Source organism: Sebastes umbrosus, chromosome 4 (assembly GCF_015220745.1).
Source record: "Sebastes umbrosus isolate fSebUmb1 chromosome 4, fSebUmb1.pri, whole genome shotgun sequence".
In the NCBI taxonomy this organism is placed as follows: domain Eukaryota; kingdom Metazoa; phylum Chordata; class Actinopteri; order Perciformes; family Sebastidae; genus Sebastes; species Sebastes umbrosus.
Window position 1 is genome coordinate 269,739 of NC_051272.1, and position 12,178 is coordinate 281,916.

The 12,178-nt window shown below is 38.7% G+C and overlaps 1 protein-coding gene across 1 annotated transcript; it reads right to left on the reverse strand.

Moving 5' to 3' along the window:
- Positions 1–2,758: 2,758 nt before the first annotated feature.
- Positions 2,759–9,870, reverse strand: LOC119486620 (zinc finger protein 23-like). Its single transcript, XM_037766864.1, has 4 exons — positions 9,521–9,870; positions 7,487–8,760; positions 6,067–6,259; positions 2,759–4,210 (listed from the first exon to the last, which is right to left on the reverse strand). The coding sequence occupies exons 1-4, from the start codon at positions 9,690–9,692 to the stop codon at positions 3,255–3,257; spliced, it is 2,595 nt and encodes an 864-aa protein (XP_037622792.1). The 5' UTR covers positions 9,693–9,870; the 3' UTR covers positions 2,759–3,254.
- Positions 9,871–12,178: the final 2,308 nt, after the last annotated feature.

Genomic DNA, 12,178 nt, shown 5'->3' on the forward strand with positions numbered 1-12,178 from the left:
TCATACTTTTTTTGTCTGACATTTTTCAGATCTTTTTTTTCGGACATTTTTCATACTTTTTTTGTCCGACATTTTTCAGATCTTTTTTTTCAGACTTTTTTCAGACATCTTGTCCGACATTTTCAGATCTTTTTTTTCAGACTTTTTTTTTGGACATTTTTCAGATCTTTTGTTTCGGACTTTTTTGTCCGACATTTTTCAGATTTCTTTTTTCAGACTTTTTTGTCCGACATTTTTCTGATCTTTTTATTTTCAGACTTTTTTTGTCCGACATTTTCAGATCTTTTTATTCAGACTTTTTTTTTGGACATTTTTCAGATCTTTTGTTTCGGACTTTTTTGTCCGACATTTTTCTGATCTTTTTATTTTCAGACTTTTTTTGTCCGACATTTTCAGATCTTTTTATTCAGACTTTTTTTTTGGACATTTTTCTGATCTTTTGTTTCAGACTTTTTTGTCCGACATTTTTCAGATCTTTTGTTTCAGACTTTTTTCGTCCGACATTTTCCAGATCTTTTTTTTCAGACTTTTATTGTCCGACATTTTCAGATCTTTTTTTTCAGACTTTTTTTTTGGACATTTTTCAGATCTTTTGTTTCGGACTTTTTTGTCCGACATTTTTCAAATCTTTTGTTTCGGACATTTTTCAGATCTTTTTTTTCAGACTTTTCTGTCTGACATTTTTCAGATCTTTTTTTTCAGATTTTTTTTTTTTTATATTTTTGATATTTATTTTTCAGACATTTTTCAGGTCTATTTTATCAGATCTATTTAATCAGATCTTTTTTTTCAGACTTTTTTGTCCGATATTTTTCAGATCTTTTGTTTCGGACTTTTTTGTCCGACATTTTTCAGATCTTTTGTTTCAGACTTTTTTCGTCCGACATTTTCCAGATCTTTTTTTTCAGACTTTTTTTGTCCGACATTTTCAGATCTTTTTTTTCAGACTTTTTTTTTGGACATTTTTCAGATCTTTTGTTTCGGACTTTTTTGTCCGACATTTTTCTGATCTTTTTTTTCAGACTTTTTTTGTCCGACATTTTCAGATCTTTTTATTCAGACTTTTTTTTTGGACATTTTTCTGATCTTTCGTTTCTGACGTTTTTGTCCGACATTTTTCTGATCTTTTGTTTCTGACGTTTTTGTCCGACATTTTTCAGATTTCTTTTTTCAGACTTTTTTGTCCGACATTTTTCAGATCTTTTGTTTCGGACTTTTTGGTCCGACATTTTTCGGATTTTTTTTTTAGAATTTTTTTGTCCGACATTTTAAGATCTTTTTATTCAGACTTTTTTTTTGGACATTTTTCTGATCTTTTGTTTCAGACTTTTTTCAGATCTTTTTTTTCAGACTTTTCTGTCCGACATTTTTCAAATCTTTTGTTTCGGACATTTTTCAGATCTTTTTTTTCAGACTTTTCTGTCTGACATTTTTCAGATCTTTTTTTTCAGATTTTTTTTTTTTTTATATTTTTGATATTTATTTTTCAGACATTTTTCAGGTCTATTTTATCAGATCTATTTAATCAGATCTTTTTTTTCAGACTTTTTTGTCCGATATTTTTCAGATCTTTTGTTTCGGACTTTTTTGTCCGACATTTTTCGGATTTTTTTTTCAGAATTTTTTTGTCCGACATTTTAAGATCTTTTTATTCAGACTTTATTTTTGGACATTTTTCTGATCTTTTGTTTCGGACTTTTTTGTCCGACATTTTTTGGATTTCTTTTTCAGAATTTTTTTTTCAAACTTTTTTTTCGGACATTTTTCAAATCTTTTATTTCAGACTTTCTTTCTCCGACATTTTTCAGATCTTTTGTATTGGATTTTTTTTGTCCGACATTTTTCAGATCTTTTTTTTCGGACATTTTTCAGACTTTTTTTGTCCGACATTTTTCAGATCCTTTTTTTTCAGACTTTTTTTGTCCGACATTTTCAGATCTTTTTTTTCAGACTTTTTTTTTGGACATTTTTCAGATCTTTTGTTTCGGACTTTTTTGTCCGACATTTTTCAGATTTCTTTTTTCAGACTTTTTTTGTCCGACATTTTCAGATCTTTTTATTCAGACTTTTTTTTTGGACATTTTTCTGATCTTTTGTTTCTGACTTTTTTGTACGACATTTTTCAGATCTTTTTTTTCAGACTTATCTCCACTCCTTTCCTCTGATTCACTAGCTCAATGACTACAGCTGCTAGCTCAATGACTACAAGCTGCTAGCTCAATGACTACCTCACTCAGTATCTCACTATTCAATTTTTAGTCTTGGGGTCGCGATTTATTTCAAAATTGATTCTCAATTCAGTAAATAAGGGAGCTAGTTTCAGGATCTAATCCAGTCTGCTGTGCCCTATGTAATGGACATTCTGTCAAGATGAGTTCTAATGAACGTTGAAATAAAGATCTCAAACAGATGAAATGTCTTTGTTGTATTTTATTCTTGCAAGAAGAAGCACTGGTTATACAGAGTCACACAAAGTCTGCAGAAAAGTGCACTGCAGGAGATTATTGCAATGTGATTATATAGAAATCTACAACAGGGACTGTGAGAAAAGGAGTTGTTTTGCACAGATAAGGAGTTGCTTTACTCAGACAGTGTCCCAGTAAAAGTCAACACTCTAGTAAAAGTACTTTCCCACTACATGACAAAAAGAGCACACAGACAGTAACTTTCCACTGTTGCATAAAGAGACATCACTACATACAATGTCATTTTCCATTACACCTATTATTACCGCAAATTATGGCACGAAAGACGAGGAATATGTACAAGATTATGGAGTTTATTGAAGTTAAACTTGCACAATTAAACACTTTTTACTAAATGTTTTTTAGTATTTCTCAATTCTCAGTGACTTCAAGAAAAACAAGTTCAGGTTACACAGAAAATAAAAATGCTGCCTGTTGTGTAAATAAATTTGGTAGGTCTATGCTAACCGTCTTTTTATATCTCAGAAACTTCCCAATTTTCAAAAACAAATTATACACAAAATAACAAAAACAAATTACACAATAATGCTCAAAACAACTTTGACTTGGTGTATATGATTACCGTCCATCAGTAGCAATATCTAGGTTCTTTTGTAGAAAAAACATTTTTAAAAATACATCTGTGGAACTTTTGAATCGATTCAGAATCTTAGAAAATAAGAATCTTGATTTTTACATGAATCCATTTTCCCTCCCCTAGCAGACACTATTTTTTCCATCTTCTACATGTTTTTCTGTCGAGTATCTAGCATTTATCATCTGGCTTTTCTAAAAAATTTTTGTGTCTAAAACTGGATCCTCTGTGCTGCAGTGATGCGGCTTCTCACCTGTGTGCTTCCTCACGTGGAATTTCAAGTTACTGCTACATCTGAAATCCTTCCCACATGTCTTGCAAATATACGGTTTCTCACCTGTGTGGGTTCTCATGTGGTCTTTCAAGTTACTGCTACATCTGAAATCTTTCCCACATGTTTTGCAAGCATATGACTTCTCACCTGTGTGGATGCTCATATGCCTTTTCAGTGATGAACTGTCACGGAAACTTTTCCCGCAGGTCATGCAAAGGTACGGCTTCTCACCTGTGTGAGTTCTCATGTGTTTAGTCAATGCTGAATTGAAACGGAATCTTTTCCTGCAGGTCTTGCAAAGGTACGGCTTCTCACCTGTGTGGATTCTCATGTGGCTTATCAAGTTACCATTATGTCTGAAAGCTTTCCCACATGTTTTGCAAGTAAACGACTTCTCATCTGTGTGGATTCTCATGTGCCCTTTCAATGATGAAATGTCACAGAATCCTTTCCCGCAGGTGTTGCAGAGGTACGGCTTCTCACCTGTGTGGATTAACAGGTGTCGCTGAAACTGTGACTTATATTCGAAAGCTTTCTGACACGTGTCACATTTAAAAGACTTTGTACCTGTGTGAACTGACATGTAGCTTAAAGGCTCTTCCTCCAGCGCACTCTGAGTTCCATCAATACTAAAGTCCAGAGTGTGGTCTTCACTGGGCTCACTTTCCTCATCAACAGGAGACCACATGAAGGCATCAGCCTCCTGCTTCAGTACCAGCTGCTCTCCCTCCTCACTGCTGCAGACTTCCTCCTGTTCCTCTTTAATCTGTGGAGGCTCTGGGTCCTCTTGGTCCGGACTGGAGTTCCTCTCCTGAATACAGAGCTGCTGCTCAGCCAGAACCTCCTCCTCCTTCCAGACATGTTGCTGTGGGAGCTCTGGAGGACAGAGGAGCAAAGAGACAGGAGACTACTGTGATGAGAGACAAAGAGACAGGAGACTACTGTGATGAGAGACAGAGAGACAGGAGACTACTGTGATGAGAGACAAAGACAAAGAGACAGGAGACTACTGTGATGAGAGACAAAGAGACAGGAGACTACTGTGATGAGAGACAAAGGGACAGGAGACTACTGTGATGAGAGACAAAGAGACAGGAGACTACTGTGATGAGAGACAAAGAGACATCTGAGCAGAACAAGACAACGCGTTAATCTTTAAAGCATCAGGATCAGGGCTGGACTGGCCATCTTTTTTTTTTTGGCCCATAAAATAGGTAAATTGGCCCATTTCTTTTCCTTGATTGACACTGGGCTCACTGGGCTGGCCCAATCGCTCTGTGCCGGGCGGCCACAGCGAGGAGGAGAGGGAGGGAGTGTAGCGTTAAGCAGTTATGGGCCAGCTGCCTGGCTCAACATGTCATGAGAGATGAGCAGTGCTCAAAATGGGCCGGTACGTAGCGGTATGCAGTATTGTACTCATTTTTCTCCTTATGGCGTACCGTGACATTGTCATGCGTACCGGAGCATCTCACAAGCTGCCGGATCTCCTCTGCCCTCTCCAGATCAGGTTCTCTAGGAGATTCATAATGGTGATACATAACGGTGCAGAATCAGCGGATTTGCGCCGCGTGGGTTCCCGTAGTGACCGGAAGCGTCGCGCTATTGATCTCCTCACGAGCTGAAGCCTGACTGTTCACATCAGAGGAACATCTTTCTGTTTCTTCTGATCCTCTGCTGTTTACTATCCATCTCTCTCTCTGTGTTTCTGTGTCTGTCTCTCTGTCTGTCTGTGTCTGTCTGTCTGTCTCTCTGTGTTTCTGTGTCTGTCTCTCTGTGTCTGTCTGTCTGTCTGTGTCTGGCTGCCAGGGGCGGGGCCAAAGTGGGGCTGGCATTGCCCCCCCATCAGAGGCTGAATGTGTTCGGTCTGATAAGACTCAACAAACATGAATGATGATGTAATGTATTACTGCTATACTGTATGAGACCCATCTGAAGTTCAAAACATGTTTTAATAAGGAATTCAGCATCATTGATATTGTGACTTAATGCACGGTAAATTATAAATTAACAACCATGAATCACTCATAGTTTTATCCTCCCAGACGTATCCCAGTGTCTGATGGGCCAGAACAGCAGACTAACCAAGCCTCTGATTTTCTCAGGAGACTCCAGTTTGTCGTTGTCCTCTCCTGGTTTCCTCTCCGGGTCACAATTCATATTTCTCCCAATTTATATCAAATTTACTTTTTTTAACCTGTTTGTGTCTCTGTACAGCATGTATAATCTGTATAATCTGTATAATCCTAAAAAAGGAACAGCAGGGGCAAAACAATGAATTATAACTGATGAATATTAGTTTATGTTAGATATTCACATGCACAGTTTACACCAGAGGGGGGAATTATTCAGTTTTATTTCCTGAGATTTAAAGATCAAATTAGAAGTTTATCATAAAAATGCTGTTGCAGTGTTCTTATTATTTTCATTGTTTTAAAGTCACCAGGATTCAGGAAACAAAGTCTCTGAAACTCAGATGTTTCTGTTGGAGGACCCCCAGACCCAAAGCTCTGGTTTGAAATCCTCCCTATTATTGATGTCTCAAGGTGGCCAGTATGAGAGAAGAACCTCCAACAGAACCTGGTGCTCACAGGCAGCCCTACAGGCCTGGGATGGACCGGACTGGCCTGAGATACCAGGTCTGATTTATAGTCCCAGTCCGGCTCTGATCCGGATCCTGTGTGAGTCCCTCTCCTCTGGAGCTCTTCAACAGCATCATGAGAGGTTGGACTCACCGAGCCTGTGTAACTTGACTTCAGGTTTCCAGGTGAGATCCAACAGTCTGCGCTGACGATCAATCTCTTCCTGGAACTCCACCAGAGTGGATTCATAAACTCTGAATATCTCTTCAGCAGCAGCAGTTAGTCGCTGGTTGACAAACTCTCTCAGACTGACAACTGCAGACATTGTTGTTGAATTACAGCTCAACTAAAGATGTGAAGATGTGATGGAGGACTCCAGTAGTTCTCCTGCTGCTGCTGCAAACACTCAATGGAGCTCAATATGACTACAGCTGCTAGCTTAGTGCTGCTACTGTTTACTTCCGCTGGTGTCACACTGTTTACTTCCGCTGGTGTCACACTGTTTACTTCCGCTGGGTGTCACACTGTTTACTTCCGCTGGGTGTCACACTGTTAAGTTCCGCTGGTGTCACACTGTTTACTTCCGCTGGTGTCACACTGTTTACTTCCGCTGGTGTCACACTGTTTACTTCCGCTGGTGTCACACTGTTTACTTCCGCTGGTGTCACACTGTTTACTTCCGCTGGGTGTCACACTGTTAAGTTCCGACAGTGGAAGTTTTTTTTTGTTTTTTTTTAATTGAAGAAAATTAATTTACAAACATTAAGGCATTGTAATCTAAACTCAATACTTCTAACATACAAGGCACAATTGGATAGGAAAGATAATTTAAATTATTAAAAATAATATAATAACAAAAATAAAAGAAGGGGTTGAAAATAATTCAAGGAACAAAAAAGAAATGCATAAATAAATACAAATGGGTGTGAATCTTTCAGTATCTCACTATTCAATTTTTAGTCTTGGGGTCACGATTTATTTCAAAATTGATTCTCAATTCAGTAAATACGGGAGCTAGTTTCAGGATCTAATCCAGTCTGCTGTGTGTAAAAGGCGGTGTGGCAAATTATGGCATGGAAGAGGAGGAATATATACAAGTTTATGGAGTTTATTGAAGTTAAACTTGCACAATTAAACACTTTTTACTCAACGTTTTTAGTATTTCTCAATTCTCTGTGACTTCAAGATTAACAAGTTCAGGTTACACAGAAAATAAAAATGCTGCCTGTTGTGTAAATAAATTTGGTAGGTTTAGGCTGGCTGTCTTTTTATATCTCACAAACTTCCCAATTTTCAAAAATAAATTATACACAAAATAACACCGTAAAAGTACTAGAAAATTACACAATAATACTCAACACAACTTTGACTTGGTGTGTATGATTACTGTCCATCAGTAGCCATATCTAGGTTCTTTTGTAGAAAAAACATTTTTAAAAATACATCTGTGGAACTTTTGAATCGATTCAGAATCTTAGAAAATAAGAATCTTGATTTTTACATGAATTCATTTCCCCTCCCCTAGCAGACACTATTTTTTCCGTCTTCTACATGTTTTTCTGTCGAGTACCTAGCATTTATCATCTGGCTTTTCTAAACATTCTTTTGTGAATAAAACTGGATCCTCTGTGCTGCAGTGATACGGCTTCTCACCTGTGTGCTTCCTCTCGTGGAATTTCAAGTTACTGCTACATCTGAAATCCATCCCACATGTCTTGCAGATATATGGTTTCTCACCTGTGTGGGTTCTCATGTGGTATTTCAAGTTACTGCTACATCTGAAATCTTTCCCACATGTTTTGCAAATATACGGTTTCTCCCCTGTGTGAGTTCTCATGTGGCTTATCAAGTGACACCTGAGTCTGAAATCTTTCCCACATGTTTTGCAAGCATATGACTTCTCATCTGTGTGGATGCTCATATGCCTTTTAAGTGATGAACTGTCACTGAAACTTTTGCCGCAGGTCTTGCAGAGGTACGGCTTCTCGCCTGAGTGAGTTCTCATGTGTTTAATCAATGCTGAATTGCAACGGAATATTTTCCCGCAGGTCTTGCAAAGGTACGGCTTCTCACCTGTGTGGGTTCTCATGTGGCGTTTCAAGGGAACATTAAGTCTGAACCCTTTCCCACATGTTTTGCAGGTATACGGCTTCTCACCTGAGTGAATTCTCATGTGCCTTTTCATTGATGAAATGTCACAGAATCTTTTCCCGCAGGCCTTGCAGAGGTACGGCTTCTCACCTGTGTGGATTACCAGGTGTCTCTGAAACTGTGACTTATATTCGAAAGCTTTCTGACACGTGTCACATTTGAAAGACTTTGTACCTGTGTGAGTTTTACGGTGAATCGTTGCCGTAGTTGGGTTATATACATTGTTAGTGTGGCGTTTGCTTTTGTGATGTTGGTTCTGTTGTTCTGGTTCTGCATCTCTAGTTGATCCTGAGTCTCCAGGCTCGCCTCCTTTCTGATCTTGGCTTTCAGCTTCATGAGAGTTGTGAGAGAGGAGCTGCTGGTCACTGGTTGGTTCTGATACTACAGAGCTTTGAGCTGACATGGAGCTTAAAGGCTTTTCCTCCAGCGCACTCTGAGTTGCACGGATACTAAAGTCCAGAGTGTGGTCTTCACTGGGCTCACTTTCCTCATCAGCAGGAGTCAGCATGAAGGCATCAGCCTCCTGCTTCAGTACCAGCTGCTCTCCCTCCTCACTGCTGCAGAGTTCCTCCTGTTCCTCTTTAATCTGTGGAGGCTCTGGGTCCTCTTGGTCCGGACTGGAGTTCCTCTCCTGAATACAGAGCTGCTGCTCAGCCAGAACCTCCTCCTCCTTCCAGACATGTTGCTGTGGGAGCTCTGGAGGACAGAGGAGCAAAGAGACAGGAGACTACTGTGATGAGAGACAAGACAAGAGACAGGAGACTACTGTGATGAGAGACAGAGAGACAGGAGACTACTGTGATGAGAGACAAGAGAGACAGGAGACTACTGTGATGAGAGACAAAGAGACAGGAGACTACTGTGATGAGACAAGACAAAGAGACAGGAGACTACTGTGATGAGAGACAAAGAGACAGGAGACTACAAAGAGACAGGAGACTACTGTGATGAGAGACAGAGAGCCAGGAGATCTATACTGTGATGAGAGACAGAGAGACAGGAGACTACTGTGATGAGAGACAAAGAGACAGGAGACTACTGTGATGAGAGACAAAGAGACAGGAGACTACTGTGATGAGAGACAAAGACAAAGAGACAGGAGACTACTGTGATGAGAGACAAAGAGACAGGAGACTACTGTGATGAGAGACAGAGAGACAGGAGACTACTGTGATGAGAGACAGAGAGACAGGAGACTACTGTGATGAGAGACAAAGAGACAGGAGACTACTGTGATGAGAGACAAAGAGACAGGAGACTACTGTGATGAGAGACAAAGAGACAGGAGACTACTGTGATGAGAGACAAAGAGACAGGAGACTACTGTGATGAGAGACAAAGAGACAGGAGACTACTGTGATGAGAGACAGAGACAAAGAGACAGGAGACTACTGTGATGAGAGACAGTCCCTCTCCTCTGGAGCTCTTCAACAGCATCATGAGAGGTTGGACTCACCGAGCCTGTGTAACTTGACTTCAGGTTTCCAGGTGAGATCCAACAGTCTGCGCTGACGATCAATCTCTTCCTGGAACTCCACCAGAGTGGATTCATAAACTCTGAATATCTCTTCAGCAGCAGCAGTTAGTCGCTGGTTGACAAACTCTCTCAGACTGACAACTGCAGACATTGTTGTTGAATTACAGCTCAACTAAAGATGTGAAGATGTGATGGAGGACTCCAGTAGTTCTCCTGCTGCTGCTGCAAACACTCAATGGAGCTCAATATGACTACAGCTGCTAGCTTAGTGCTGCTACTGTTTACTTCCGCTGGTGTCACACTGTTTACTTCCGCTGGTGTCACACTGTTTACTTCCGCTGGTGTCACACTGTTTACTTCCGCTGGTGTCACACTGTTTACTTCCGCTGGTGTCACACTGTTTACTTCCGCTGGGTGTCACACTGTTTACTTCCGCTGGGTGTCACACTGGGAAGGTCCGACAGTGGAAGAGCGGGAGCTTTTCTTTCCGTTTTCAACTGATTCCGTTTTGTATAAAAACTTGAGTAGTCAGTATATGTTTGGCATCATTGAGCAGACATCCCATAATAACCTTTCAGCATATTGTAATTGAAGTGTTCTGAGAGAGAACTAGACTTCTGCTCCTCATGGCTCTGTTTTCAGGCTTTACAACATCTAGCCCGTGACGGGAGACTTTGACCAATCACAGGTCACTTCAGAGAGAGAGAGCGTTCCTATTGGCTGAGCTCCGGTCATGTGACCGAACTTGGCGTTCCTTCACCAGATTTCACAATGGCGGCGGCATCACAAACGTTCTCATGTTCCAGCTAAACCTTCACTACGAGATGATCCTGAGAACATGTGAGGAGAGGAATAGCAGTGATGGCGAACTGAAGCTTCATGAAGCTTTGCAGCTTTCCAGTAAATTGGTTCATTAAAGGGTTAATTTCTGTCCTCTTCATGTGAACATGAAACCAGCTGCTGGTCAGAGAGAGTCAAACAGCTGATCTGATCTGTGATAGATGTTAGACTGTTAGACTGTTATACTGTTATACTGTTAGACTGTTATACTGTTAGACTGTTATACTGTTAGACTGTTATACTGTTATACTGTTAGACTGTTATACTGTTATACTGTTAGACTGTTATACTGTTATACTGTTATACTGTTATACTGTTATACTGTTAGACTGTTATACTGTTAGACTGTTATACTGTTAGACTGTTATACTGTTATACTGTTAGACTGTTATACTGTTATACTGTTAGACTGTTATACTGTTATACTGTTAGACTGTTATACTGTTAGACTGTTATACTGTTAGACTGTTATACTGTTATACTGTTAGACTGTTATACTGTTAGACTGTTATACTGTTAGACTGTTATACTGTTATACTGTTAGACTGTTATACTGTTATACTGTTAGACTGTTATACTGTTATACTGTTAGACTGTTATACTGTTATACTGTTAGACTGTTATACTGTTATACTGTTAGACTGTTATACTGTTATACTGTTATACTGTTATACTGTTATACTGTTAGACTGTTATACTGTTAGACTGTTATACTGTTATACTGTTATACTGTTATACTGTTAGACTGTTATACTGTTATACTGTTATACTGTTATACTGTTATACTGTTAGACTGTTATACTGTTATACTGTTAGACTGTTATACTGTTAGACTGTTATACTGTTATACTGTTATACTGTTATACTGTTAGACTGTTATACTGTTATACTGTTATACTGTTATACTGTTAGACTGTTATACTGTTATACTGTTATACTGTTATACTGTTAGACTGTTATACTGTTAGACTGTTAGACTGTTAGACTGTTATACTGTTATACTGTTAGACTGTTAGACTGTTAGACTGTTAGACTGTTAGACTGTTAGACTGTTAGACTGTTAGACTGTTATACTGTTATACTGTTAGACTGTTATACTGTTAGACTGTTATACTGTTATACTGTTAGACTGTTAGACTGTTAGACTGTTATACTGTTAGACTGTTAGACTGTTAGACTGTTATACTGTTAGACTGTTAGACTGTTATACTGTTAGACTGTTATACTGTTATACTGTTATACTGTTAGACTGTTATACTGTTATACTGTTATACTGTTATACTGTTAGACTGTTATACTGTTATACTGTTATACTGTTATACTGTTAGACTGTTATACTGTTAGACTGTTAGACTGTTAGACTGTTAGACTGTTATACTGTTATACTGTTAGACTGTTAGACTGTTAGACTGTTAGACTGTTAGACTGTTAGACTGTTATACTGTTATACTGTTATACTGTTAGACTGTTATACTGTTATACTGTTAGACTGTTAGACTGTTAGACTGTTATACTGTTAGACTGTTAGACTGTTAGACTGTTATACTGTTAGACTGTTAGACTGTTATACTGTTAGACTGTTAGACTGTTAGACTGTTAGACTGTTATACTGTTAGACTGTTATACTGTTAGACTGTTAGACTGTTATACTGTTATACTGTTAGACTGTTGTTGAGATTCTGTATTTAGAGCCAGTAAAGGCTGTTGGGAATGACTATAAACAATGAAACAAAATATATTACCATGTAATCCATTTATATCTATATAATATATAAGATAATGTCTATGTTATGGTAA